This window comes from Phycodurus eques, chromosome 12 (assembly GCF_024500275.1).
Source record: "Phycodurus eques isolate BA_2022a chromosome 12, UOR_Pequ_1.1, whole genome shotgun sequence".
Taxonomy (NCBI): Eukaryota; Metazoa; Chordata; class Actinopteri; order Syngnathiformes; family Syngnathidae; genus Phycodurus; species Phycodurus eques.
This window is the reverse complement of record NC_084536.1, coordinates 13,306,448-13,333,325: the sequence shown is the minus strand read 5'-3', so window position 1 is coordinate 13,333,325 and position 26,878 is coordinate 13,306,448. Positions and strand designations below refer to the sequence as shown.

General features: G+C 39.9%; 4 protein-coding genes across 8 annotated transcripts in view; 2 read left to right on the top strand and 2 right to left on the bottom strand.

Annotated features, from left to right (window-relative positions):
* The window catches only part of wdr3 (WD repeat domain 3), a 27,590-nt gene extending 6,079 nt beyond the window's left edge, over positions 1-21,511 (bottom strand). Inside the window, exons 1-20 of one of the 3 annotated variants that reach the window (XM_061691588.1) lie at positions 21,431-21,511; positions 14,314-14,516; positions 13,916-14,125; positions 13,325-13,443; positions 12,969-13,047; positions 11,515-11,610; positions 11,325-11,426; positions 11,149-11,250; positions 10,052-10,152; positions 8,809-8,907; positions 8,496-8,726; positions 5,586-5,679; positions 5,415-5,516; positions 4,324-4,406; positions 3,065-3,203; positions 2,909-2,965; positions 2,433-2,533; positions 2,248-2,359; positions 828-962; positions 701-751 (exon numbers count right to left, since the gene is read on the bottom strand). In XM_061691588.1, coding sequence (XP_061547572.1) covers positions 701-751; positions 828-962; positions 2,248-2,359; positions 2,433-2,533; positions 2,909-2,965; positions 3,065-3,203; positions 4,324-4,406; positions 5,415-5,516; positions 5,586-5,679; positions 8,496-8,726; positions 8,809-8,907; positions 10,052-10,152; positions 11,149-11,250; positions 11,325-11,426; positions 11,515-11,610; positions 12,969-13,047; positions 13,325-13,443; positions 13,916-14,125; positions 14,314-14,487 — 2,187 coding nt within the window. In that variant the 5' untranslated portion in view covers positions 14,488-14,516; positions 21,431-21,511. The other 2 variants (XM_061691585.1, XM_061691586.1) reach the window with 2 other exon arrangements.
* LOC133410422 (ASNSD1 upstream open reading frame protein-like) lies at positions 15,957-17,908 on the top strand. Of its 2 annotated transcripts, none has more exons than XM_061691593.1 (4): positions 15,957-16,529; positions 16,996-17,049; positions 17,119-17,194; positions 17,388-17,821. In XM_061691593.1, exons 1-4 carry the CDS (start codon positions 16,452-16,454, stop codon positions 17,414-17,416), a joined length of 237 nt encoding a protein of 78 aa, XP_061547577.1. In that variant the 5' UTR covers positions 15,957-16,451; the 3' UTR covers positions 17,417-17,821. The 2 variants fall into 2 exon arrangements, with proteins under 2 accessions (XP_061547577.1, XP_061547576.1); XM_061691592.1 differs by lacking the exon at positions 17,388-17,821 and adding an exon at positions 17,830-17,908 and having other exon boundaries at positions 15,969-16,529.
* asnsd1 (asparagine synthetase domain containing 1) lies at positions 17,120-23,116 on the top strand. Its single transcript, XM_061691589.1, has 4 exons — positions 17,120-17,194; positions 17,830-19,444; positions 19,564-19,745; positions 22,249-23,116. Exons 1-4 carry the CDS (start codon positions 17,187-17,189, stop codon positions 22,493-22,495), a joined length of 2,052 nt encoding a protein of 683 aa, XP_061547573.1. The 5' UTR covers positions 17,120-17,186; the 3' UTR covers positions 22,496-23,116.
* zgc:136439 (uncharacterized protein LOC678627 homolog) lies at positions 22,573-26,878 on the bottom strand. 2 transcript variants are annotated; one of them, XM_061691590.1, is made up of 8 exons: positions 26,571-26,878; positions 25,459-25,548; positions 24,964-25,043; positions 24,772-24,887; positions 24,600-24,697; positions 23,785-23,853; positions 23,653-23,711; positions 22,573-22,694 (listed from the first exon to the last, which is right to left on the bottom strand). In XM_061691590.1, exons 1-8 carry the CDS (start codon positions 26,760-26,762, stop codon positions 22,574-22,576), a joined length of 825 nt encoding a protein of 274 aa, XP_061547574.1. In that variant the 5' UTR covers positions 26,763-26,878; the 3' UTR covers position 22,573. The 2 variants fall into 2 exon arrangements, with proteins under 2 accessions (XP_061547574.1, XP_061547575.1); XM_061691591.1 differs by lacking the exon at positions 25,459-25,548.

The window sequence follows — 26,878 nt, the reverse complement described above, 5'->3', positions numbered from 1 at the left end:
GATTTTACACCATGCGCTTCAGTCGAGTACTCTTTAAAATGGTGAATAGATCAATTGCTAACAAGAAGCATGGTAATAGCTCGTCTCATCATCGTCTCTAGGCACCTGCGGAATCACCACACGGAAAAATTCAGTTGGCTTATGCACTGCAGAGAGATTGATTGAATGCTAACATGTGGCATGTTAATATATGACCAGATTGCAACATGACATTAATCAGGATTTTACACCATGTGCTTTAGTCGGGTACTCTTTAAAATGGGGAATAGATCAAATGTTAACATACTAACAGATAGCATGCTTACAACTACCATGCTAACACCTGGTCTTTGCAACATCTTTAGGCCTGCATAAACTCCACACTCAAAAACTTGGGACAGCATAAGCGCTAATGTGCTACAGAGATAGGTTGAATGCTAACATGCAAACATTTGAATGTAACATATTGCAAGATAGCAACATGACACTATTAAGGATTTAACACCATGTTCTTAAGTTGGGTACTATTTCAAATGGCAATTGATCCAAATGCTAGCATGCTAACAGATTGGACATTAACATGTGGTCACATCTCTGGGCACCTGCAGAATCGCAACACGGAAACATGTGATTGGTGAGCTCCAAAGTGGGTAACGTGGCTAGTTAAATGATGCTAACAGTGGGTATGCTAACATACGCGTACAGCAAGATATAAACTTACCACCGGAGCGTCACCCTTGGCCAGGCTCTCCTCAAACTCTGTCTCTCGCTCCTGTCCAAATGACAACAACATGCTCAATGCCAAGAAGATTTAAAAATAATAATCCTTCTTCCATTTTTTTGCTCACCATCTCTCGTTCCTCCTCGAGGATGATGGGCTCCCTGGTCCTCTCCCACAGGCGCAGAGACTTGTCGTGTGAGGCCGACACAAGATGGTTGCCGTTGGGGCTGATGCTCAGACACCACACCTCGCGATGGTGTCCCTTGGGTGATGAGGGATAATCAGTGATTATTTCATCATAGCAAAGCAAAAATAAAATATATATATGTATATGTATATAAATATGGTCAAAGTTTGGGCATGTCTGTTTTTTTATTATATATACCAAAGTACATCACAGTATCGTAATATATTTCGTGCTCAAATGCCTGTGATGCCACTTTTCAACAACAAAGGGTTTGAAGCAAACAAAACATAACCACATACAATACTCAGATTTTTTCCAGTGAAAAGGCCTCTCTTAAATAAAAAAGGTGGTCTTTAAATTTGTTGAACAAATAAACTGCTTCCTATTCTGGATGATATTCCTTATGGAAAAGGTGGAAGTGCTATTAAGACATGTCTGCCATCTAGTGGTGAATGGTATCATTACAACTTAAACATGTTCAGGTATAGTAGAGTTAACACGTTTATAATCCCCCCCATTTTTATTTATTTTTTTGGGAAAATGAATCGAGGGGCAGCTCAGACTGGGCACAATGCCGCAGCTGACAGTTGCCGATCTCTGCTCTGTACAAACAGTCTACACTTGTTTCACTGTGTCTAAAGGATGAACAGTATTGAGTTTGGATATTGAGAAATGGGGGAGAAATAAAAGAAATGGGAGAGAAAAGGGAAAAGAAAAAAAACAACAATGAGGGGAAAGAAAAAAAAGAGATAAAAAAGAGGGGGAAAGGACAGTAGGAAAAAAAGGAATGGGAAAAGGAGAAAGAAAAAGGACACAATTATCAAAACTGAAAAAACAAAGAAAAAAGAAAACAAATGTTAAAAAATGGAAAAAAAACAAAATGAGAAAAGAGGAAAGGAGTTTAAAAAATGAAAAAATAAGGAAAAAGAACAGGGGGGAAAGGTCTGTAGAAAAAAAACAAAGGGAAAAAGAAAGATCAGAACTGACAAAAAATAAAATCAAACAAAAATGGGAGTGAAAGAAAATGAGAAAATGTAAAAGAAAAAGTCAAAAAAAGGAAAAAAGAATGGCAAAGCATAAATTTAAAAACAAAAAATAGGAAAACAAGAATGGGAAAAAAGAGAAAGGGAAAAAACAGAACCAGGACAAAAAAAGATGCAGAAGAGAAAAATCAGAACAATATTGATACCAAATTCTATGCAAACAGGTTACAGGTGGTCCAATAAGTACCTCCAAGTAGTGTAAACCTATGACTGCTGTTCACCGGTCATCATTTTCAACAGTGACGTCAACCACATTTGAAACCATGATGTCACAACATGACAGCAGGAAGCCTTTTGATTTTGAAAAAGAGACTGACCTCCAAGGTCTGAACGTGTTCAAACTTGTCGGCGTCCCACTGCTTGATCTTCTTGTCTTTTCCTGCCGTGAAGAACAAATGTGTCTTGGGGACGAACTGCAGGAACATGACGCTGCGCACACAAGAAGTGACTCGGTTATGTCCATGTCCGACGGGACCACATGTGATCTTCAAGTGTTTCCAACCTGTCGTCATGCGCAAACATTGAGCGGTGACAGTCACCGAAGTCCAGGCCCCAGATCTTCACGTTGCGATCTGCCGAGCCCGTAGCGATCAGCATGCTGTCCTGCAAAATTCCATTAAAAAAACATTTCTAGGCTATTTTCATTAATAATATTGAATAACATTCTGGAACGAGTATCCATAGTTGCACCCAAATTGTTTTATTTTTTACAAAAGTCTGTCACATTATCTTGGCGTGATTACAAATAAAAAGACAAATGAATAAACAACATTAAAAAATGAACACATGAAAATACAATATTTATAAATCTAAATAAAAACAAACTAAATTTAAAATAAAAAAGTAAACAGAACACTATGAAAGGAACTACATTTATTTAAAGCCCTTTAAACCATTTCATTAAAAATTCAAGCAGCAGACACTTGAAATAAAATCTAAATGTTCAAACGTAAGTATTTAATTACTGTGTCTACTCACGTGAGTGATGTCCAGACAAAGTACGGGTAGTTTGTGCCCGTACAGCGACAGGAAAAACTGCATGCAGAGGATGACAAGACAAGAGAAGAGAGTTGTCATGTGGCGAGTGCACAGCTGTTGAAAGTGAGCTCATCTCCTTGTCGAACGAGCATTTACCTTGAGCGTGTCCGTGTAGAAGACTTTGACGGTGCAGTCAAGCAGGGAGACAGCCAGCAAGCGGTGATCAGGTGAGAACTTCACGCACAGGACATCTTCCTCCAGCTGTAACGTGCGCGTGTGCTTCAATGTCAGCCTCCTGCAACACAGATACACACACACACACACACACACACACACACACACACACACACACACACGCAAACATGAAATCACTTTGAAAAGGGAGAAAAAAAACAAGGTAAAAGGACACAAAAGAAATAAAATAAAATAAATAAAAGGCTAAAGAGAAAACTGGAACAAGAAAAAAAGGAAACAAATAGATAAAAAAGGAGAAACAAAGGAAACAAGGCCAAAAAACTGAAGAGTTGGGAAAAGCTGAGAACAATGAAAAAAGTGGGAATGTACAAGAGAAAAAGGAGGAGCAGAAATGAAAAAGGAAAAGTAAAGAAGAAAAATTTAAAATGAAAACAGAAAAGAAAAATCGAAATGAGAAAAAGGAGGAGAAACGAACAAAAAAGGAAAAAATGGGAAAAAGATGAAAAAAGTAATGAAACGATTAAAAGGAAGTAAAGAAATACAAATGAGAAAAAAATAAGAGAAAGGAAAAAAGAAAAGGCAAATAAAGGAGAATGTTAACAGAAATAAAATGAAAACAATATGAAATAAAAACCAAACAACAGAAAAACATGGAAAAGGAAAAAGGAAGGAAAAAAGATTTTTTCCACACATGACGTGCACAGACCTGGAAAAACAACTGTGAACTGTAATATGCATGCCAGGCCACAAGTCGGCTATTTGTCCTACTACTACTGCTTGTCCTCCTGCATATCCATCCATTCATTTTCTGAGCCGCTTCTCCTCACTAGCGTCGCGGGCGTGCTGGAGCCTCTCCCAGCTGTCATCGGGCAGGAGGAGGGGTACACCCTGAACTGGTTGCCAGCCAATCGCAGGGCACATAGAAACAAACAACCATTCGCACTCACAGTCATGCCTACAGACAATTTAGAGTCACCAATTAATGCATGTTTTTGGGATGTGGGAGGAAACCGGAGTGCCCGGAGAAAACCCACGCAGGCACGGGGAGAACATGCAAACTCCACACAGGCGGGGACGGGGATTAAACCCGGGTCCTCAGAACTGTGAGGCTGACGCTCTAACCAGTCGACCATAGTGCCGCCCCTCCTGCATATCATCCAGCATATTTTTTTTAGGAATAATCAAATAGCTTAGAACTTGATGCAAGTATTGCAACTTACTTGTGTCCACTGGCCTCATCCTTCACAAGCTCAAAGTCCCACAACTTCACAGTCTTGTCCGCACCTCCAGTCACAAGGCCCCGCTACACACAAATGCATTGCGTAATGTCATCCACAACACAATCTTGTTATTTGACACACAAAACTAAATAATGTCACTCACAGTATAGGGAAAACTATTAGTACAATACTAGCAGTAGTTAGTATGTATATAGAAAGACACTTCCTACATACAGTAGCCTACATGTGAATTTTCACTGTCAATAACATTCATGTGCTGTTCACTGAGAAACTGAGAATATAAGACACAAAAAAAGAAAATAAAAAAAGAACAAAAAGAAAACAATTTTGAAAAATGAAGGTAAAAAAAGGAATCAAGAAATAAAAAGATGAGAAAGGGGAAAAGATGAAAAAATAAAAAGGGGAAAAGGAAAAAGAATAAAAATGGAAAAAAGCAAGAAAGTGAAAAAGAACAATGACAGTGAAAAAAAGAAAAGTAAACAAGAAAAAATAGGGCAAAAGGTAAAAAAAGAAAGAAAAGAAAGGGTAAAAATAAAAAAATGACAGGAAAAAACAGAAAAGGGAAGAAGGAAAAATAGGAAAAAGTTCAATAAAGGGGATTTTCAAAATAAAAAAACAAGAAGCAGAAAAAGGGGAAAAACAGAAGATAAAAATAAAGAAGACAAAAAGAATGAAAAAACAAAAAGAAAAAGGAAGGAAAAAGGAGCAGAAAATGAAGAATAATTAGAGTGAAAAGGTGGAAAAAAGAGGAAATGTACAAAATGAAAAATAAAATGTAAAGAAAAGGTGAAAAAGAAACAAAGGCAAGGGGAAAAATAAGAAGAAAAATGTAAGTGGGGATAGCTGTAAAAGGGAAAAAACATGAAAAAAATAAAGCAAAAAGGAAGAAATAAAAAGGAGAAAAAAGAGTCAAAAAAGAAAAAGGAAGAAAAAGTGGGGAAAATGACAAAAGGGAAAACAAAAACAGTCAAAAGGAGGCAAAAATATGAAGAAAAATGGCATGAAAGGAAAAAAGGAAAGGACAAAGAAAAATAAGGAAGCAGAGTTAGTCAGTGGAGCTGATGGTGTACCTGGTCGGGGGCCAGACACATGGACCACAGGGCTCCATCATGGCCGTTGACCGTCTCCAGGAGGCTTCCCGACGCCAACTCAAAGACCTGCAGATTACCACTCTGACAAAGGGATCATCACTTAATAATATTCAGAAGGACATTGAGTATAAAAGTGTGGTGGGCAGGCACCTTGGTCCCCAGGATGATCTGCCTGTCTCCAGGCACAAAGAGGGAGCAGAGGGCGTACTCACACGCCATGGTGCGCACCACCTGCAGCGTTGACCTGAAACGCAAAAACAACTCTTTTTAATTTTACTTCTCAGTCTAGGCTAAAAAAAAAAATCTCAGCCAAACAACATGTCAAGTGCATGCACAGCTGTCGGAGACCAAACACTATACATGTATTAAATATATTATTTGGAATTTATTTGTGATTATATTTAGTTGCAAATTGAATATTTTTTGTATTATCATCTATGATGTTTTATTTAGCTATTTTTGTATTACGGTACTTGTATCATTATGCAATACATTATGTATTAGTATTTATGTATTATCATATTTTATTTTCTTACAATTATTGCGTGTGTATTCTGATTTTGTATTATGATAGTTGTATTGTTTTAGTTTTATTTGATGTAATATTTTATTTTGTAATAATCATATTTTTATTTCTGTATTAAAATATACATTTACATGTTTAGCTTATTTATATTTTATACTACCGTAATTTCTCATGTATAATGCACATTTACCCCCCCCCCAAAGAAATTGTCAAAAGTCAGCAGTGCGCATTATACATATGTATTTGAAAATTTTAAAAACTTTCACATATCTATAAATGTTTCGCCATCTAGAGGTTATGAAAAACGTACACTTTCATTCTAGTCTGCCACCGCCACCTAGAGGTTATGAAAAAGGTGTAGCCTACACTTTCATTCCAATATGACAGGGGCACGTACATATGACTGCATATATGTACAGTTATGCTCATAAATTTACATACCCTGGTAGAATTTGTGAAATATTATTATTATTTATTTATTTTAAATACGACTGATGACTGAACAACAACCATCAACTTCTTTATGGTTTTGTTTCATGATAATGCTTTTGTGAAATGCTTGACAGTTTCATTTGAATCCCATTTAAATAAAATTAAATGTGTTTCGCCTGGCCCTTCATGTTTTCTTTAAAGAATTCTACTCATCTTACAAATTCTGCCTGGGTAATCAAATTTACTAAATAAAAGCGGGGCTGTAAATTTCAAATTAAGAGCAAGTAAATAAAAACAAATTATTATGTGTTCAAATAAAGTGCTTAACTTCATAATAATTCTTCGAAAAACCTAACAAAAAAACAATAATACTTCATGTTTTAAATCATATGGGTAGAAGCAAAATCATGCATTCTAAAAATGCATCATACATGGGTAGAAGTGTTTTCCAGAATTTTGAGGTCAACTTTGGGGGTGCGTTTTATACATGGGTGCGCATTATACACGAGAAATTGCGGTATTTAGTATATTTTATTGTTCAAGTAATATATATATATATATATATATATATATATATATATACAGTATGTATTAATAGCCAATCTTTTATATATTGATATGATTGCCATTATTTAGTTTTAATACATTTATAAAATATAATTTTAGTAAATTTTATACATTAGCTATAGTCACTATTCAGGTATAACATTTAAAGCATACAAAAATAAATTTAAAATGAATGTAATTGTATTCTACATAATATTACAGTTGTTACTCTATTTTCTATAGTTTGTACAATATTTTTGTGTTATCCATTGCTCCTGCTCTCTCTCAATATATTGTGTTTAAACGTGTTTGTATTGTTTATAGGCCTTTCAAAAGATTTAAGTGCCGTAAATGCAACAAAAACATGCCGTAGCGTTCATTTAAATAGGGTATTTCTGTTACATATATTTCACTTATTGCAGAGGTGGACTGGAGGGGGGGATAACTGCATACAGATAATCAGTTTAGGAATGGATAACCAATTTATTATTACTACTTTATGAACACATAACCATCTGATAACAAAATTACCTGGTTATTTATACTTTTACACAAAAGGACTAGGGACTTCATTGAGATCAGGAAGGAGGAGAATTTTCTCATATTCACACTTTTTTGTTGATAATCAACATTAACATTGAACATTTTGGGTGGTAAATATTTACTGGACAGGGGGACAATATAAAAACGGTTAACAGCAACTTAAGACAATTGTGACAGATTTAAAAAACAGGACAAATACGGTCTAAATGACGTACAGTACTTTGTCAAAACTAAAGTACAATACTTGAGTTCATGAGTGAATGTGAAAGGCCCGGTTCGACTGGGTTTGCCTGCGAGCTGCACTACACTTCAAAACGTTCCTCGCGGTTTATATGCCTTATTTTGGCGCCGAGCGGCGACCAGGCCGGCTACTGTGGGCTGCCAAGGTTTCTCTTCACCCATCGATTGCAAGGCTCGTGGCTGCTCCGCTCCCTGCATGTGAAAGCCGGTGAGCCAGTCGGCCCAGCCCGCAGTGAGCGGCGCCGCAGCCTTCCCACCTCAGAGGAAAAACTCAAGTGAAATAATTACCCCTCAGTAGCAGTGAGAGGGAAATATAAGATAACAATACAATTACAAACCGTATGGTAGACACTTTTACAGTGCACGTATACCTCTATCTTCCGCGATCCCTCAACATGTCACGTGAGTGTTTTTTTTGTTTGTACATGTTTTGTTTTAAGCACACACATGCATCGGGCAAGTCTTGTGCCAAAAAAAAATAAATAAAATAAAATAAAAAAATTGTTTAAAAATTAATAAAATATCATACGTCAGATTTCCGGAACTACACTGGAGTACTTTAAGCCATGCAATGAAAACAAATATTTGCCTAAATTAAAGGGTGTGTGTGTGTGTACACTATTTCTGAACTATGGAGAGACAATTACTGTACAGGACACAAAATAGCTGCATTCAAAATTCCAATGTAAACAGTGTTGTGTACATGACAAAAAACTAAAATAAGAAAAATGCAATGTATACCGATGTGCTAAAAGCATTGTCGCATGCATCACCTGTTCCAAACTTTGACGGTGTCCCCGGACGCCGACAGCACGGCCAGGTTGTCCGAGCTGAATGCCAGCGTGCGCACGTCACTGCGATGGCCGCCCAGCGTGAGGCGCGCCGTCTTGCTGGCCGTTGGTGCCGCGTCCCGCATATTCAGGCTGTACGTCTCCACCGTGTTGTTTTGCAGCAGCAGCGCCACCTTCAGCTCGCCTCCAGTGCACGATAGGCAGTCGGCCCACCTGAGATGATGAACTGGCGACATAAGTATGACTGGAGTCAAGTCCTACTAGAGTCCCCCTCGCCTCTAGCTTGGGACGTCACCTGATCTTGGAGGAGGCTTTGATGTTGCTCAGTCGGATGATCTCGTCCTTCAGCGTCCTCTCCACCACCGGCTCCTTGCCCTCGTCGTCCTCCGCTGTTCTGAAGGAGGAACACACGCATCATCCTTATAAAATATAAATCATAATACAGCATGGTGGTGGGGATTAAGGGCAACAACATGTTAAAGTTTAAGATGCTTAAAAAAAGAGCAAAAAAAATATTATACAATGCTTAAAATATTACACAAATATATATAAATATTTGAGAAAAATACAAATGTATTAGGGGAAAAATACAAAAATACATTTTTAAATTACTTTTATTATTGTAAATACAAAGATAAACAGGGAAACAAATACAAAGTATCTGGAAATAATACAAATAGAGCACAACACAAACACTAGGAAAAAATAAAAACCCCTTGGGAAGGAATACAAATATTAGACAAAGACAACTATTAGGAAAAAATACAAATGTGTTAGGATAAAAAACTATCCCAAAAATACACTAAAATTGGAAAAACTGAAAATGTAATTTTTTTAAAATACAAAGGTATAAAGAAAAATACGAATTCATTCATTTTCCGTACTGCTTATCCTCACTAGGCTCGTGGGTGTGCTGGAGCCTATCCCAGCTATCTTCGGGCAAGAGGCACGGTACACCCTGAACTGGTTGCCAGCCAATCGCAGGTCACATATAAACAAACAACCATTCGCACTCACATTCACACCTATGGGCAATTTAGAGTCTTCAATTAACCTACCATGCATGTTTTTGGGATGTGGGAGGAAACTGCAGTACCCGGAGAAAACTCACGCAGGCACGGGGAGAACATGCAAACTCCACACAGGCAAGCCTGGATTTTAACCCGGGTCCTCAGAACTGTGAGCCAGATGTGCTAACCAATCGTCTACCGTGCCGCCAAAATACAAATTACAAATTATTAGAAATACAAATACTTTTGTATTTTGTTGTTTTTTTTGTTTTTATGCACGGACTACGTTAGACGTACAAATACCAAATATTGTGGAAAATGCAAAAAAATAAAAATGGACTAAAAACACTAAACATTTGACCAAAATATAATGAAAGAATACAAAGATACTAAATGACACTAAAAAGCAAAACAATGAAGGTTAGGTTAGAGAATACAAATTATTTTGTCTTTAGCATTGTGGCTTAAGCGTCATCAGGAACCACGTAATGTGCTATATAATAAGCCGAATTCATTGAATGTCCTTACTTGGCCGCCTTCTTCTTGGCTTTCTTCATCTTCTTGGTAATCTTTTTGCGCACTTCCTCTTCCGACAGCACCTTGAAGACCTCCAGAACCGAGTCGTTGCCCTGATGAGTCGTGTCCAAAAACACATTAGATATTTTGACATATGAAGCTGCTGCTAAACTTTGTATTTTACCCATTTGCTTTGTTGTTTTGTGTCATTTCACCGAGATGACTGGGAGAACTGTGTGTGTCTGTTGGAATTTTTGTCCATTTTTTGATGGTCCGTTTATGAGTGAAACATAGTTGTGATCCAAATTTTGTTTTAATGTAAAAATATAATTTAATGTGGGGAAATTGCCCCCCCACAGCATTATTGAGACCAAATAGAATAATGTTTTAATGGCTTACCATTGCCTTTCCGTGGGAAAGTACCACTCTCCTGGAAAAATACTGCCTTTTGTTGAACAAAATATAGCTTTTTGTGATCAACCATTGTATGTTTGTGGCAAATATTAAAACTCCTCACTAATGAGCCTTCTAATGGAAACCCAAATAACCTTTGGCGATATAACAGTTTTTGTGGCCTTATCTTTTATGGGTAAATATTGTATTTCTGTGGGAAACCTTTTTTAAATTATCTGTGGGAAACATTTTTGTGGCAAATTATAACTTTTTCTAGTCAACTGTTGAATTTGTACGAACAAATACAGCCTTTATGGAAGCAAATTTAGTGTTTTAATGGCTATATAATGTGCTTGTAGTGGGAAAACTACCAATTTTTATAACATTCCTAAATAGATTATTTTTGAGACCAAATGCATACCTTTTTGTGCTCTACTATAAGATTTTTCTGGACAAATATACATATATTGTGTCAATAAATGCAACGGACCTATATACCTGACCTAACACAGCCTTTTAATTACCAAATATAAAATAAAATATATAAAATAATACAAATTTTGTGGTCATATATAATGTTTTATGTTTTGTTTTAATTGCAAAATAGATTTTTTTTCCTGGACAAATATGTTATGTTTTGTGTCAAAATAAAGATTTTTTTGAGATAAACTATTGGATTTTGATTGAAGCCATGTCTCTGGGAATTTTGCACTCACGTGACAGACAATGACTCTGGCCTTGCTGTCAGCGGTCAGAGACACAACTCTGTCTCTGGCCTCACGGAGGATGGAGCCTGCTTTCTTGCAAGTCAAAATACGCTAATAGACAGAAAGAAAAATTCAAAGTCAGTGATGTGCTCTAATCATAAACACATGATTAATGTTCTCCTTACGTCTTCTGGACTCTCATCCGTGTCTTCATCAGTACCATCGCTCTTGTCCTCCTCCAGCAGACTTTTGCCCTTTTTCACTTTGGGCTCGCCCTCTGCCTGCTCCTTGACGCCATTACAGACACGATGTCATCAAACATAAGCTACCAGGAGTCTACTTCCTGTCTCCTTCCTGTTTGGGGTCTCGGCTCACCTCCTGCAGGTAGCTGATGTCCCACGCTCGAAGCTCACTGTCGGCCGAGCCAGTCAGCAGTCGCTGCTCTTCGTTAAGAAAGGTCATGCCCCACACCTGATGATGGCACAAAGAGTCAAGTGCTATGTTTAATGTTGCATTTATATGCATTTTAATATCGTTTATTTGCATGCAGTTCTTCCATCCGTCCATTTTCTGACCCGCTTATCCTCACAAGGGTCGCGGGAGTGCTGGAGCCTATCCCAGCTATCATCGGGCAGGAGGCGGGGTACACCCAGAACTGGTTGCCAGCCAATCGCAGGGCACACATAAGCAAACAACCATTCGCACTCACATTCACACCTAGAGGCAATTTAGAGACTTCAATTAACCTACCATGCATGCTTTTCGGATGTGGGAGGAAACCGGAGTGCACGGAGAAAACTGACGCAGGCACGGAAAGAACATGCAAACTCCAAACAGGCGGGGGGATTGAACCCCGGTCCTCAGAACTGTGAGGCAGACGCTCTAACCAGTCGTCCGCCATGCATAGTTCTTTTTCAATGCAATTTAATTTCAAGTCGGTCTGGGGGAAATACTGTACATGGCATTGAATTGTACAGAGCAGCGTGAACATTGAGCTAACGAGCTCGCTCGACGGTGGCGGGGTCGTTTAATACATCAGCGCCTCACTCAAGAGTTGTTGTGTGTGAGTCTCCCACATAACAGACACACAAGAACGTTAACGGTTTATTAACCATAACGACAGTTGCACACATTATTCAGCCAGTAGCTGACTACAGACACTGAGCACATAGCATGAGCGAACATTTGATTGACAGGTGAAGGGCTGTCTCCAGCAGTGATTCCCAACCTTTATTGAGCCAAGGCACATATTTTACATTTGAAAAATCTCAAGGGCACACCACCAGACAAAAAACTCATAAAAAGCAGATATGCAAGTCAATTTCCCCCATCTAATAGAAGAACATTTATTTGTTCTGTCTGTTTCTATATGCTGCTGGTATAGGTAAATGAAAAAAGATACATTATTTGTTGTAGATAAATGACATATTGCCCAATCAGGTGAAATTTAATAATTTCCTGTGGCACACCAGAAGAACTCTCACAACACACTAATGCGCCACGGCACACTGGTTGGGAATTACTCGTTTACCGCGCCTTCAGCCGACATGCCCACACAGTCCTGCAGCTCAAGGGATAGCCTTTTTTTCATGATTTTAGAGCCTTATTTTAAATATATGGTGATTTTTTTTTATTCATTCAAATTTGGCAGGCTTTTTAAAACACTCTTCTCAGCCAATCGCAGGTCACTCTTCTTTTTTTGGCTGCATTGGTTAAACTTTAACATGATTGTTAATTTGGAATTTATGTTCTTTTGTACATCATTGTACAAAAATCAGTATGAAAGTGTCTATAGAAATTAAGCATGAAATTATTACAAGGTTGCTTACCTCACTGCGGTGGCCCACCATGGTCTTAAAGCAATGCTGCGTGTCCAAGTCCCACCACTTGACAAAACTGTCCTTGGAGCTGCCGAAAACACACTTTTAGTGACACACACTCTCATATACCTGTACAGTGGATATAAAATGTCTACACACCCCTTTTAAATGAACAATTGAGAAAATTAGGTTGCAAAAGTGTGCACACCTTCTCATAACAGGGAATGTGGCTGTGTTCAGAATAAACCAGTCACATTCAAACTCATGTTAAATGGGAGTCAGCACACACCTGCCACCATTTCAAGTTGCCTCTAAACCCCAAATAAAGTTCGGATGTTCCCGTGGGTTTTTCATTGTGATGGTACCTGGTCACCAAGAGGTTCTTGTCTTTGAGAAACAGCGCTTGCGTGACCTCGTCTTTGTGTCCCCGCAGTCGGTACAGGCCGCACTCATTGATGATGTCCCATATGATCACGTCCGTGTCCTGGAAGCGGAAATGACGTGTTTCAGTTCACTCGTGACATTTCAAAAAGTGGCATCTTCGTTAGCTTGTGTTCCACTTAGTGTCTACAGTTTGTGAACATATTAACCTGAAATATTTGGGGATGGGTTGAACACGGCTAGTCAACAAGTCACGTTCCAAGAAAATGTTTCAGTCACTAATGTATGCATAGATCATTTGACACTTGAGACTGACTGACTGACTAACTAATGAGAGAGAGTGGGAGAGAGAAAACAGCTATTTGCAAGGCGATAGGGACCAAGCCTGGCGGCAAAAATAGCAGAAATTCAGTTATAATTTAAATGGTTTCAGTGAATAATGGGAAATAGGTCCCCTCCAAAAATTGCAAATAGATGAATTTTCAAATGCCGAACCGTGAATATGCGGGGCTCCACAGTATTTGTTTGTATTTATGCATGCGCCACTTCTTAATCCAAGATGGTTACAGACTTACCTTGGAGCCGGTGACGAGTCTGGCCCCCAGACCGTCATAGCAAACGGTCGTGACAGCTGATTTGTGTCCGTTGAAGCAGACGTTGCTCTCTCCGTTGAGCAGGCTGAAGATCCGCACAGCACCATCTTCATAGCCCACAGCCACGTGGACGCCGTCGGGCGACGGGCACAGGAAGGTCACCTCATGTTTCTGGCCCGCGAGAATCAACACCTGGATGATCAGAAGACGACAAAAAAAATAATTGACCACACAACCTTACCAAGTATTATTTTTAAGAACAATAAAATGCATGTAAATACAGTTTGAGCCAGCTGATCAGAACAGCACCACCGCTGCCTCAATTTGATCCGGGAAAAACCTTAGTATCAAAAAAGCATAGTGTTTTTTCTTCTTCTCACCTTCTCCGCTTTGCGGGTGTCCCAAACAAAGACATGTTCGCAAGCCGCCACGGCCACGTAGCGGCCGCGCTCGCCGCCGCGTTGTGTGACGTAGCAAATGTTAGCTTTCTGGCTGCCGATCACGCCGAACACAGCGTGGGGCACGTAGCGCAGGTACTGCTTGGTCAAGCCCATAACGCATGCCCTCTAGGTGGCACCGATCACTATGGAAACAAACAAACAGGAACAGGAACATTTTTGGAGACCAACTACGTCACTTTTTGTGCCCAACTATTACATTTTTAGGGATAAATACCTACTTTTGTGAGCAACTTTACTGTTTTAAATGGCAAAAAAATTCTGCAAACTACAATTTTCCTGACCCAATAAATGATCTTTATGATGAAATGTATAATTTTTTTGTCAGAAAGTATTGGCTTTTTGTGAGCAAATATGGGTTTCTCATTGCATTTCTGTAGCAAACTACCACTTTCCAGGTCAAATAAATGATCTTTAAGGCTACAGAAAGGCAATACTATAGTATTTAAACTATATTTGCTCGCAAAGAAGCATTTTTTCCAACAAAAAGGCAAAAGTGGACAACAAATGTTAGTTACTGATCAAAATGATCAAGTTTGCCAGGAAAGTGGTAGTTGCAGACAAAAATGCAATATTTTGCAATGAAAACACTATTTATTCACAAAAAGAATAGAATACAATAGACAGCCTTGATTGTCATTGTATGGTGCAGATACAATGGGATTTATTATAATTATCTTTGCGATGAAATGTCAAACTTTTATGTGTCTAATTTATGCCGACAAATATTGAGTTTTGTGAGCAAATAATGTTTTAAGAGTTAAATACCGCATTTCTGTGTAAACCTACCACTTGTTTCTACTAGTATCAACTATCTACTTAAAGTTGTGGTAAGATTTACAACTTTTTTTCCAAAATATATGACCTTTTGTGGCCAACTATTGCATTTCTGTGCAGCCTGTGGCGAGTCAAGTATTCTGTTGTAGATATACATGAAACCACAGTACATTACAGTAAGCTATTATTACAAATGTTTTTTTTTTTTTAAAGAAACAATTTCGTTATTTAAATTAATAAAATAAACACCAACAGTAGTCGTAGCTTTAGTATCAGTGTGACTTGTCAGAAATATACCAGTGCGAATTTTAGGCTCTGGCTGCCACATAACTGTCATTACTAGACCGATTTTAAAGGGCAAAACGTAAATGATTATTTCAATAAAACGAATCCATATTTTTGCGTTTTTTTAAGTCCAAATGGAATTAAGCTAGGCTACCTTTAGTCGCAGACCGACTGTTTATATGTACGACATCTTCCAGGCGGGCGGCGTCAACGCATCTCGCCACGGAAGCGCCTCTGTACGTTCCTAACCCCGTCCGCCCGGCTACCTCTGTGCAACAAAACAGTCAACTGCAACATACTTGGACCCACGTGTTGACGTTTCTGACTCGAAAGAGCTCATGCACTCACACTCACGTTGCTCATTTTTATTTGTCTATATTGTGTAGCAATTTAAACGACGAAGGTTCAATGAATGTCCTCTAAATTGAGGCTATTTTATCGTCTTACCCCTGAAACGCGGTAGCGAGATTGTTTCGTCCTCTGTTGTCGTGATGGAATCGCTGCAGACTGGACTAATCGATCACAGATTCACATTGTAGCGTTGCCGCGGCGCAGTGCGGCGCTTTAAAAAAATATGTGTGATGTAGAGCTATATTAATTGCGTGTTATGCTTTCCGAACGACCCACACAGCAAATTGTAGGTTTTAAACATTGCGTTTGATAAGTCATTACTATCAATCTATTGCCTTGGGCTGGAGTCCAAAAAGCATGCTGGTGTTTGATTTTGATTTGTTTAATATATATATATATAAAATTATAAACTAAAAAAAATCACAACCGAAATATAGCTATAATGTACAATAATGTACAATGTGTGTTTATTTTACATTCGGCTGTTGCTTGTCGCCAAGATTAACCCGGAAGTATTTTTGCCACTCTTTACACTCCACTCGTGAGTTAGCTTAGCCTCGGCTACTCGTGCAACTCAGAGAGCGTTCGTTGTTTTTTTTAAAGTCATTTAACGAATTATTATTTTATGTTATTATTATTTACCAAAAATGTCTTCGAAAGTCGACAATAATGACCCCAATTTAGACGGACGATCTGCCGAACGTAAGGAGGAGCTAAACAAGCAGGTACTGAAACCTCAACGTCAAGCACAACAAGCTAATGTCAAAATAATCATCGCCATTGATTGGGATTAAAATAATTATGTATTTGCAAGTTTATATCATATACCGTACTGTAGGAGTGCCGCTCACAACTCATTTCGTGGTAGTTACACTCATAAAATCAATATAAAAATGTTTGGGGCACAAAAAGGCCGTATTTGTCCACAAAGATGCAATGGTAGTTGATAACAAAAAGTAAGATTTTGCCCACAAAACTCGATGTTTCCAGGAAAGTGGTAGTTTCCCACAGAAATACTATATTCATCTATTAAAACACTATGTAATCACAAAGGTGTGTATTTGGCTAAAAAAAGTTGTATTTGTCTACAGTAGTCACAAAACTTGATTTATTTTGCCAGGAAAGTGATATTTATTAAACCATATTTGGTCACAAAAAGGCATTTATGTCCATTTGTATTTTACCTTTTAGATCAAGGAACAAAAGGTGGCTGTGGATGAGCTGTCCAATTTGAAGAAGGATAGGGTGAGTCTGATAAAAGTATTCCATTCCAATGAGACATTTTTATTAATTTCATATACATTTTGCCTTTAGAAAGTGTACGTCCAGCAGAGGAACAGCAACATATTGTTCCTGGCAGACAGAGGACAGACTTTGAGTTCATGCAAGAGTAAGTTAAGACTTAACACATATTCTGCTTTTTGACTATTTAGGTGGAGATGGTCTTGTCTCATGCAAATGAGCCACTGGTCACCATACCCCCTCTACTGCAGGGCCAACTCGGAGTACACGTAACATGCAATTGTTACCCTCTGGTTGAAATTACTCGATTTTTGGGGGGCTGTCTTGTCTCAACTGTCCAGGTCAACAAGGGCAGGACTTAACAGGTTAACAAGTGCTGGACTGACCATGTCCATGAAGACCAGATCCACAGAAGTTGGACCGACCAATGCTGGACTGACCAGGTCCATGAGGCCCAGTTCCACAAATGTTAGATTGACCAATGCTTGACTGACAATGTCTACAAATGCTAGATTGACCTGGTCAGTTCAGCATTGACCAGTCCTGCCCTTGTGAACCTAGTCAGTTCAGCACTGGTCAATCCAACCTCTGTGGACCTGGTCTTCGTGGACAAGATCAGTCCAGGCCATTATGGACCTGGTCATTATCGCCTTTTTTGTCCACAAGCTAAGTCACAATCAGGTCGACGGGGTCAAAATATCTCTCCTTTAATTGTTTATTGTCAAATAAAGTAGTTTACATAATGTTCACTTGATGATAACAATTACTCTTGCTTGTCTACAGAGAAACTGGACATCCTAACGAAGGAGTTACAGGACATTTGAAGTTGACAAATCCTGCAATCATGTGTGGCATATTTTGTCTTGTGAGTCCAGCGTCTTCTCCTTTCACATGGGACAATGGAGTCTATGAACATTTAAAAAGAAGAGGCCCCGATTTCAGCGGGGATTTAATCGTGTCAGGCTCCGATCCTACTTATCGGTGCTTGTTCTCGGCCCACATTCTCCACATGAGAGGTCTTCTCACCCAACAGCCATTCCAGGATCCTGCCGGAAACATTCTGCTCTGGAATGGGGAGGTTTTCGGTGGTTTAGAAGTCCTCCCAACCGAGAACGACACCAGAGTTGTCCTGAGGTATTTGTCTTCTTGCAGCAACCCTTCTGAAATTTTGTCTGTGCTTTCTGCCATTAGAGGGCCCTGGGGGTTTGTGTACTATCAAAAGAGCAAAGACTGCCTCTGGTTTGGGAGAGATTACTTTGGGAGAAGGAGTTTGCTGTGGAAGTATGACCAAAAACTGAAGGCCTTGACACTCAGCTCTGTGGGAGGCAGCCCTTGTGGACCTGGTCAGTGCAGAATGTGTAGAAGTCAGTCCACTCCTTATGAACCTGGCCCTTGTGGACCTGGTCAATCCAGAATTTGTGGATCTGGTCAGTCTGGCACGAGTAAACCTGCTCAATCCAGCCCGTGTGTATTTGGTCAGTCCGACTCTTGTCAATCAGGGCAGTCAGGCACTATTGGATCTGGTCAGTCCAACGTTTATGGACCTGGTCCGTGTGCATGGCAAGAAGTTCCAGCAGTCGGTGTGTACAGAGTTGACCTGAAGTCAGTTGTAGAATCTGGATCGCCGACAATAGAACTTTATAACTGGTCTCAGAGTGGAGATGATCTGGTCCCCCCCTGCCCAGAGAATACCCAGCATCACGGCCCGGGCAGCTGCATTGTACTGAAGAACCCCCTAAACCTGCTCAGATCACCCATTTGTCCTCTGAATAGAACACCGAACGAGAACCACGCAAGTCCACACTTCAGCGTGGAGGATCTGGAAGAGCTTCTGGACAAAATCAAAATGAATAAAACAGTTAAAGGTCTGATCGATGTTCTCAGTGAGGCTGTCAGGAAACGCGTCCAGTCTTTGCCCGACGATCCACAGGCTGGAAATCATTCCAGCATTGCCATCCTTTTCTCAGGCGGCATCGACTCTATGATTCTGGCCGTCTTGGCTCACCATCATGTACCCAATTGTCAGCCGATAGACCTTATCAACGTGGCTTTTCAAAACCAGGAGGCTCAGAAAGAGTCGGCCAAGAGACAAAAACCCTGTCAGAGTAAGTCCGAAACCCAAGCATGCAAACCATTCGATGTCCCAGACAGGATCACTGGTAGGTCTGGTGTTAAGGAACTACAAGTCTTAGCTCCAGAAAGGCGATGGAACTTTGTGGAAGTGGATGTAACACGCGAGGAGTTGCAGAAAATGCGGCGGAAGCGGATCAACCACTTGGTGCATCCACTGGACACCGTACTGGACGACAGCTTAGGGTGCGCAGTGTGGTTCGCAGCCAAAGGGGAGGGGTTCTTGACCCGGGACCATGACCGGACCAGCGTAACGTCTTCGGCCAAGGTACTAATGTAGGGACCAAAACTATTGAGTAATTTGATGCCCCTACCCCCAACCCCCACTCAACGATATGCTGGCTTCAGAGAAAAAGGACTGGATCCTAATTCTTACCCTCCGTCCAGGTCATTCTGACAGGAATTGGAGCTGATGAGCAGCTAGCAGGGTACGCGAGACACAGAGTGAGGTTCCAGACGTCCGGATATGAGGGACTGGTCAAGGAAATAGCCATGGAACTGGGCAGGATCTCCTCCAGGAACTTGGGCAGGGACGACAGAGTGATCGCAGACCACGGGAAAGAGGCCAGGTTTGGGGTTAAATGAGAATGCTATGCTTCTTTTCTTTCTTTTTTTTCCAATGTAAAACTTTCTTACGAACTCGGTCAATCTGGTACTCATAGAACTGGTCAGCCTGTCGCTTGTGAACCTGGCCAGTACGGCTTAGACTCACCCTCTAAATCCTGATTTGTTATTCTTGTTGACCGTAACGATTGACTTCCTATTTAAAATTGAATCGTTATTCCCTTGTGCTATTCCAATATAGAGATGTCATTGTCCAACGAATGAAAAATCCAGAACGAACTGCAACTTCAAAACAGACTGCTCCCCGCTAACGATGCCAGGCGCAGAAACTACTTGTTACATGACAGAAAAGCAGAAAATGACTCAAGCTATGCTTTTTCTAGCCACAAACAGAGAAAGGAGAAATGGTGAAAGAACTGCAGTTACACGATGGCTGTATGCATGTAGAAGCTAACATGTCTTTTAGTAGACGCCTTCCACTATGAACTGGAGGTGTCATGATTAAATCTACCTATCAGCACAGAAGCTTCAATTTTAACGGCAAAATACGTGTAATCAATTACAATAAATGGCCATCATAGGGAGGCAAAGCAACAATTACCCACCAACACACACAGGTCATGACAATATTCAAAGATTGGCTGCGATTCGAATCAGGACATTTTGATTCGGTGATCACTTTCAGGCCCAATTGAATCACCACCCATTCCTGTCTAAACTTTGAGGGCCCGGTCAGTCCAGCCCTTGTGAACCTGGTCAAATGCTATACTGACCAGGTCAACAAGGGCCAGGTCCACAAGTGCCAAACTGAACTGAAATGCTGACCAGGTCCACAATAGTCAGTCCAACCTTATGGACTTGTTGTCTGTTATTCTGCTCAGTTAGGCACTGATTGACCTGGCTAGCCCAGAACCTCTTCTGCACTTGTGGACCTGGTCAAATGCTGAACTGACCAGCTCCACTAGACCCAGGTCCACTAGTGCCACACTAAGCAGGTCAACAAGGGCCAGGTTCACTGCCCCCAAATGCACAAAAAATAATCACTGCCAAAGCACAATTCAGTTGTATTTAACTTTTTAATACAATACATATGCATTTAATCATCAATAACTATTTAGGTAGATCCAGTTCCCCTGGAATAGTTCAAATTTTAAAATGTCGATTGCTACAGTCTTCCGACCCCGAAGAAGAAAGTGGCGAAAACCAATGAAGAACGCGCACGAAGACGTGCTTGTGCCCAACTGCGGCGGTAAACAAAAATGTCTCAATTTTGTTAAAAATAAATGACCAGTCACCTCAGTGCAACACTTGGATTAAGATTATATTGTGCAAAAGAGGTTTTCACGGTGTAGAAGTCTGACATGTTCCCTCCCGGTCTGAGCTTCAGCCTACACCGCGCGGAACTTCAGTCGAGTCAATTGGGTGAGTGAAATAATAACATACGTCTATGCCAACATTGAGGCAGCTAACAAGTTAAATGGTTGCTTGCACTTTTGCACTGATGGTTTTTAGCGTTTATTTTAGTCTTCAAACCAACGTAAGAGCCAATGACAGAAAAAAAAAAAAGCTTAACATTGAGGTAAAACCTTCACCAAAGATCAAATTAGCAACCAAATTCATATTAACGACTTTACATCACAATGAATCGGGACAAAATTCACAAACGTCTCACAGTACCACAAACACTAACCTTGTGCCTCCTCGGGTAGGGAAAGTAATCGTTTTATAGCATTTGGTTTCATTCATTACTCTTTTTCTTGCAGCCTACGTTTACTTTCGTTTTCAAAATTCACTGGTGTCGTGCCAAAATGCTGAGTTCCTGTGTGTATCCTTCAAAATAATAGGCTACAAGGTTAAAACAGGAAGTTGTTACGACTTGAACCTAAACCATTTGATGTGATGAAACAGTCCCAAATAACTATTTTCACAATGCTATATTAAACTTTTCGCTGCAACATTAATTAATGAATATTAAGTCATTTGGGTTAGTTCCACACACATTGCCTTTTAGTTCATAGTTTTGATATTGATCCTGATTATAAAGAACCCCAAGTCAAATGTTCATTTTAGTCTGTGCTGCAGGCTGCTAAGAAAATGGATGTTTGTAATTTGGACACCCATTATTTTAAAGCATGCAATTTTTTTTTGACCCAGCCCCCTAAAAGAATCATAAGCGAGAATTATTTGGAACCGGAATGGGGACTGGAATCGCTCAAATTCAAATGATTCCCAACCCTACATGTGATTCATTTTGATTGAATGATTAGGTCAATTTTTATTTTTATTTTTTATGATACTATAATTTATCCCAGTGTTATAATGGCTTGAAATAAAATTAAATATACTTTTTAGAAATAAAACCTAGTTTTTGATTAAGACGTCGGCCTACGACGCTATGTGTATATTTTGTTGGTCATAATTGTGGTTCTTGGAGAGCTGTAGTACTTATTGTACAAAGTTGGAGAAGCGACGGTATAGATGGTATTAAAAAGTAGTTTCCATCCTCAGGTTCCCGTACCTGGACGAGAGTGTGGTGAGCTACTTGAACTCTCTGCCCATGCGGGACAAGGCCGACCTGTCGCTTCCGCGGGGTGCCGGCGAGAAACTGCTGCTGAGGCTGGCCGCCCGTCAGCTTGGCCTCGGAGCGTCCGCCGTCCTGCCCAAGAGGGCTATGCAGTTCGGGTCACGCATCGCCAAGATGGAGAACGGCCGCGAGAAGGCGTCGGACCGGTGTGCCAGGCTCCTCGCAGAGTAGGAGGAGTCCGTGTTTTTTAAGCTTTCATGATGTCTATTGATCTAGTTATTCAATAAAATAGAAAAATATGTGCCTCCTCTACACCATGTATGTGTGTATATCATAGAGCTTTTCTTTGAAATACTGGTCGCAGTCCACGTAGGACTGTAAGTTTCCCACATCAAAACGTCCGCTAATCTCATATACATACACAGGTTTCCTGTTAAAAAATAAAGGAAAACAATTATTTGTATTGCCTGACAGAATACATTAAATAAGAAAGCATTTGTCAATATGAAACAATTTAAAATTATTAAATTATTTGGAATGATTCATTCCGTGGTAGTCCTGGACCGAATGGCGCCCTGTGCGATACCCCTATATTGCTCGTTCTATAAAGTAGTATGGCGAGATGAAGCTTCATGAAGCATTGTAACACTTCGGCCATTGGTTCGAGTAATGGTCCATTTCTTGATGCTTCGTGTGCACACGACACCACCTGGTGGCCAAGTGTATAATCACAGGCAACTATTTTAGGCCACATAACGTGTGGTTGTTGTGGCCCTTGGAAATGACTATGAATGGCAAACTATGATTGATCAAATATTGTGCCGACATTAAATAAAATATTGTTCGAACGTATTCTGTGTGTGTAACTGTTTCCAAAATGGTCGTAATCATATTTAGGCACATCTAAAAAAAAAATTTAATATGGTAGAAAACTCAATTGAATTCAGTACTCATACATATATAGAGTAATTAAATAATTTTCAGAGGGCAAATTTCTGCCTAAATTCTACATTAAAAGTAAATTCCATTGTTTCATAATACCTAGTTTGTTACGTTATGTTCTAGTTTCTAGAGAGGGTGAATTTGGAGTTGTCATTTTCTGTAAGCTATAATCATCAAAATTATACATGAAGATGATTTATGATGATATGATTTGATTTAGCCCTTGAATATCGTTCTATAAATAATGATACTTCATCATTAACTAATATTTAGTATACTAAATGTTTGATTTGTTATACTTGATCACATGAATAACTCAATATTAAAAGCATCCTCAGGTCCCTTGAATAGTGCTGTATAAATCTGCTATTATAAAATATAATGAATTGATCCTTGAGTCCCTAAAAAGGCACTACATAAGGTATCCTTATAAATAAATCATTTACCTCGGAATGAGCCAGGACACAAAGTTCCCAGGGGCGTCTTTTTCATGCATGGGAGCATCCTGGCAGGATGGAAATATTCATCCAAATGGTAATTGTTGAGACAGGGCAACGTGGATGATTACGAGTAATTACCTTCTTTTCCTGGAGGAAGGTGTCCAAAAGAGGGAGACTTTTCTTGGACAACATGTAGAAACAAGGACACTGGAGGGGAAAGCAATTGTGGTTAAGTTTCAAGCAGCCACTCAATGGTCATTTTGACCATTTGCAGCGGTCCGTCTAAGAAAATTCAGCCCCTGAGGCCAGTTCCATGAAACAATATGAAATTTAGTTAGCATGGGTATACCCACAAAAAAATTCAATTAAAGTCTGCCATTTTGGTTCACATCAGCCATTTCACGGTTAAACTCCAATAAACTCAGCTCATTATTGTTTATTTTTGTAAATTTAGCCCCCGGAGACAGTTACACGTAGCAACATGAAATTTGGTAGACTTGTGTATCATGCATAGACCCCCCCCCCCCCCCCCCCCCCCCCAAAAAAAAAAAAAAAAAAGCAAAGAAACAAAATCAGCCCCTAGAGACCATTTCACTTGGCAACATTAAATTTGGTCGACGTGTATCATGAGAAAACCCGCAAAACATTCTCAAGAAGCCATGGCTGAAAAGACACATGAAGTCTGCCATTTTGCTTTGAAGCAGCCATTTAGGGCCCATTTTCAACATTTTCCAAGGGTCCTTCAAGGACAAACGTCCAAGAGATTTTGTCAGATTGCTACTAAATTTGAACCACATACACCTGACAGATTGACACACACACACACCTTATTTTACCCTAGTTAAACACACAGACATAATAAAGAATAGAATTGTTTCATATCCAATTTACATAACAGGAGGGTTCAAATGGGCAAGCTTAAAAAAAAAAAAAATAATCTCTACTGAACTTACTGCTCTTCTTGACGTGGTTTCGGAGGGCAGCGGTTTCTCCTTCATACACACAGCTCGACACTCGCTATCGATTTCCACTATTCCATATTTGTGAGTTTCTGCACCAGAAATCAGCCCCCTCAAAAAAATGTCAATTCTGATCACATGATGAATTACAGCAAACAGCTCTTACCGTCGTCTCTGCATTGGTAAGACAGCAGCAAACTGTTGTCCTCACATTCCGCTTGGAGCTCAGAAAACCTGGACTGGATCTCAGTGAGGCTGAAGTCCTCTTTGAACAGCGTGTCGCTAGTTAGGATGCAAAAACGTTTAACTCGTAAATATTGTCCGTGCGAAATGTCGGTCATATATGTTATGAGCTCACCCTCCGATCACGATGACATGATCTTGGATCTGGAAGTGCTTCACTGTCAGCTGGAGGCAGGCCATGGCACCGAGACGCTCCTGGTGATTACAAATAAAACGAAATAAAAATTGAGCCACTGAGGACTAGAGTGGGCTAAATAATTTGTTTTCCCGTGTATGTCTTTTATAGGTAAAGTTTGCAGGATTTTATTTCATTTTCTGTTTTATTTTATTAAACAGGAGGCGTTACCGAAGAGGTGTCAATCATTTGCGCCACACTCTCGGGCACCCTCTTCGGTCAGAGACTGTTTGACCAAATTAACAACCAAGGTGATCTTTCAAAGCTAATGATTTCACCTATAAGGATTCCATTGTATTTTCACTCAAGGCAGCGCTTCTTCATAATTCAAAAGTCCATTTTCCATCGTGTGTCCCCCTTTGATATTGGATGCCAGCTTTCTTGTCAGGTGTAAGTAAAAAAAAAAAATAATTACAAAATAAATAAACTATTTACATCATTGCTTCTGGTGTGGTCACAGACAAGTTTGACGTTTGGGAAGTGTGCGGCCCATTCTTCAAATGCACACAGGTAAAGAGCGTTGGTCTGTGGAACGACAGGACACAATAAATCGAGATTTTAACACCAGTTTTACAGATGGACACAAAACTGGTGGACATATCAAGCACAACACGTTGCATGATAAAGTTTCAAGGATCCATGCACAAAATTTAACTGGAAGTTGGCCACTTGATTGACTGATCGATTTTACATTTATTTCCAAAATGGAGTATAAAACCCAAAAAAACTTTGCTGATATATTGCATTTTGGAGAAACTGGATGCAATTTTCAGAAATATTTACCAAAAATTAATAGAAACAATTTTTCTCATTCTGATTACTGTAGTACGTGGCAATGGGAGGCCGCTATTTACATGTCAGACTTGGCTGATATCTCGCATTATACTGAAACTGCTCAATTAATTGCCCAAAAATATTCACCAAAATCAATAATCATCCAAAACATTCACCAATAATCAATGAAAACACTTTCCCAATTGCGCACAGTTTCACTAAAATGCAAGATATCAGCTAAATTTGACCTGTAGTAAGTAGTGGACTCCCATTGCCCAGTACTAGAGCAATCAATATGAGGGGGGGGGTTGTTTTTTTTATTTCTTTTTTCTTGATTTTTAGTGATTTCACCAAAGTGCCGCAGTGGGACGCTCTGAATAACCGATCGGCAAACTCCACCACAACGCTCTGAGGTTCCGAACGTTCCGGAGTGTAGAGAGCAAGCGTGGAGTGAATTTCCGAACGTACCCTGAACTGAACTGGAGGTCCGTCATTTAGTGTTGAATGAGACTTTTGAGTCAATTCGAGGCCTTAAAACCAATCTGCAGTTTCCGCGATCAATGTGGAATTGGATGTACATGTGTATGATAACAGTACGCATGGGATAAGATGCCCGAAATTGAGCAGGAAGTTTGAGCAGAAATTTGCTCTGAAATAGCCGTTCTGTTATTTCTATTGGTTTCATACCAACAACTGCATAACATTCTCTCCTGTGGGCAAAGTCCATTTCCTCGTGTGTGACGAACAATTATTATCTGTCGCAAAGTACTCACCACTACATAGATTCCGTCCACTGCGTTGGAGGCGGCCAGTGCTCCGATCCAGTGGCTAAGGAGAGCGAGGTTCCCCACCGGCAGCAGCGGCTTGGCGACGCCGACCAGGTGAGCGAAGCGCCCGCTACGGTCGGCCGCGACGTCCCGCTGGAGCCTGGTTCCGTAGCCTGCGGCGAGGATCACCGCCTTCATACTGACGGACGCTCAGTACTTGTTATAACATTAATACTATCGGTAACGCTAAAATACTGATCAACTTGAATGTGTAATCAACAACAGTTTTGCTGACCGCCCTGGAATTGATAGAG

What these genes read in the sequence shown, in the direction of transcription:
- asnsd1 (XM_061691589.1), top strand. An exon ending in GCGTAACGTCTTCGGCCAAG is followed by an intron (nt 19,445 to 19,563) that starts GTACTAATGTAG and finishes CCCTCCGTCCAG; the next exon opens with GTCATTCTGACAGGAATTGG. An exon ending in GACCACGGGAAAGAGGCCAG is followed by an intron (nt 19,746 to 22,248) that starts GTTTGGGGTTAA and finishes TTCCATCCTCAG; the next exon opens with GTTCCCGTACCTGGACGAGA.
- zgc:136439 (XM_061691590.1), bottom strand. Translation starts at nt 26,762, where the DNA reads ATGAAGGCGGTGATCCTCGCCGCAGGCTACGGAACCAGGCTCCAGCGG. An exon ending in ACCACACCAGAAGCAATGAT is followed by an intron (nt 25,044 to 25,458) that starts GTAAATAGTTTA and finishes TGTAATCACCAG; the next exon opens with GAGCGTCTCGGTGCCATGGC. An exon ending in CCTTCCTCCAGGAAAAGAAG is followed by an intron (nt 23,712 to 23,784) that starts GTAATTACTCGT and finishes CCATCCTGCCAG; the next exon opens with GATGCTCCCATGCATGAAAA.
- LOC133410422 (XM_061691592.1), top strand. Translation starts at nt 16,452, where the DNA reads ATGTCTTCGAAAGTCGACAATAATGACCCCAATTTAGACGGACGATCT. An exon ending in CCAATTTGAAGAAGGATAGG is followed by an intron (nt 17,050 to 17,118) that starts GTGAGTCTGATA and finishes TTTTGCCTTTAG; the next exon opens with AAAGTGTACGTCCAGCAGAG. An exon ending in GACTTTGAGTTCATGCAAGA is followed by an intron (nt 17,195 to 17,829) that starts GTAAGTTAAGAC and finishes GCTTGTCTACAG; the next exon opens with AGAAACTGGACATCCTAACG.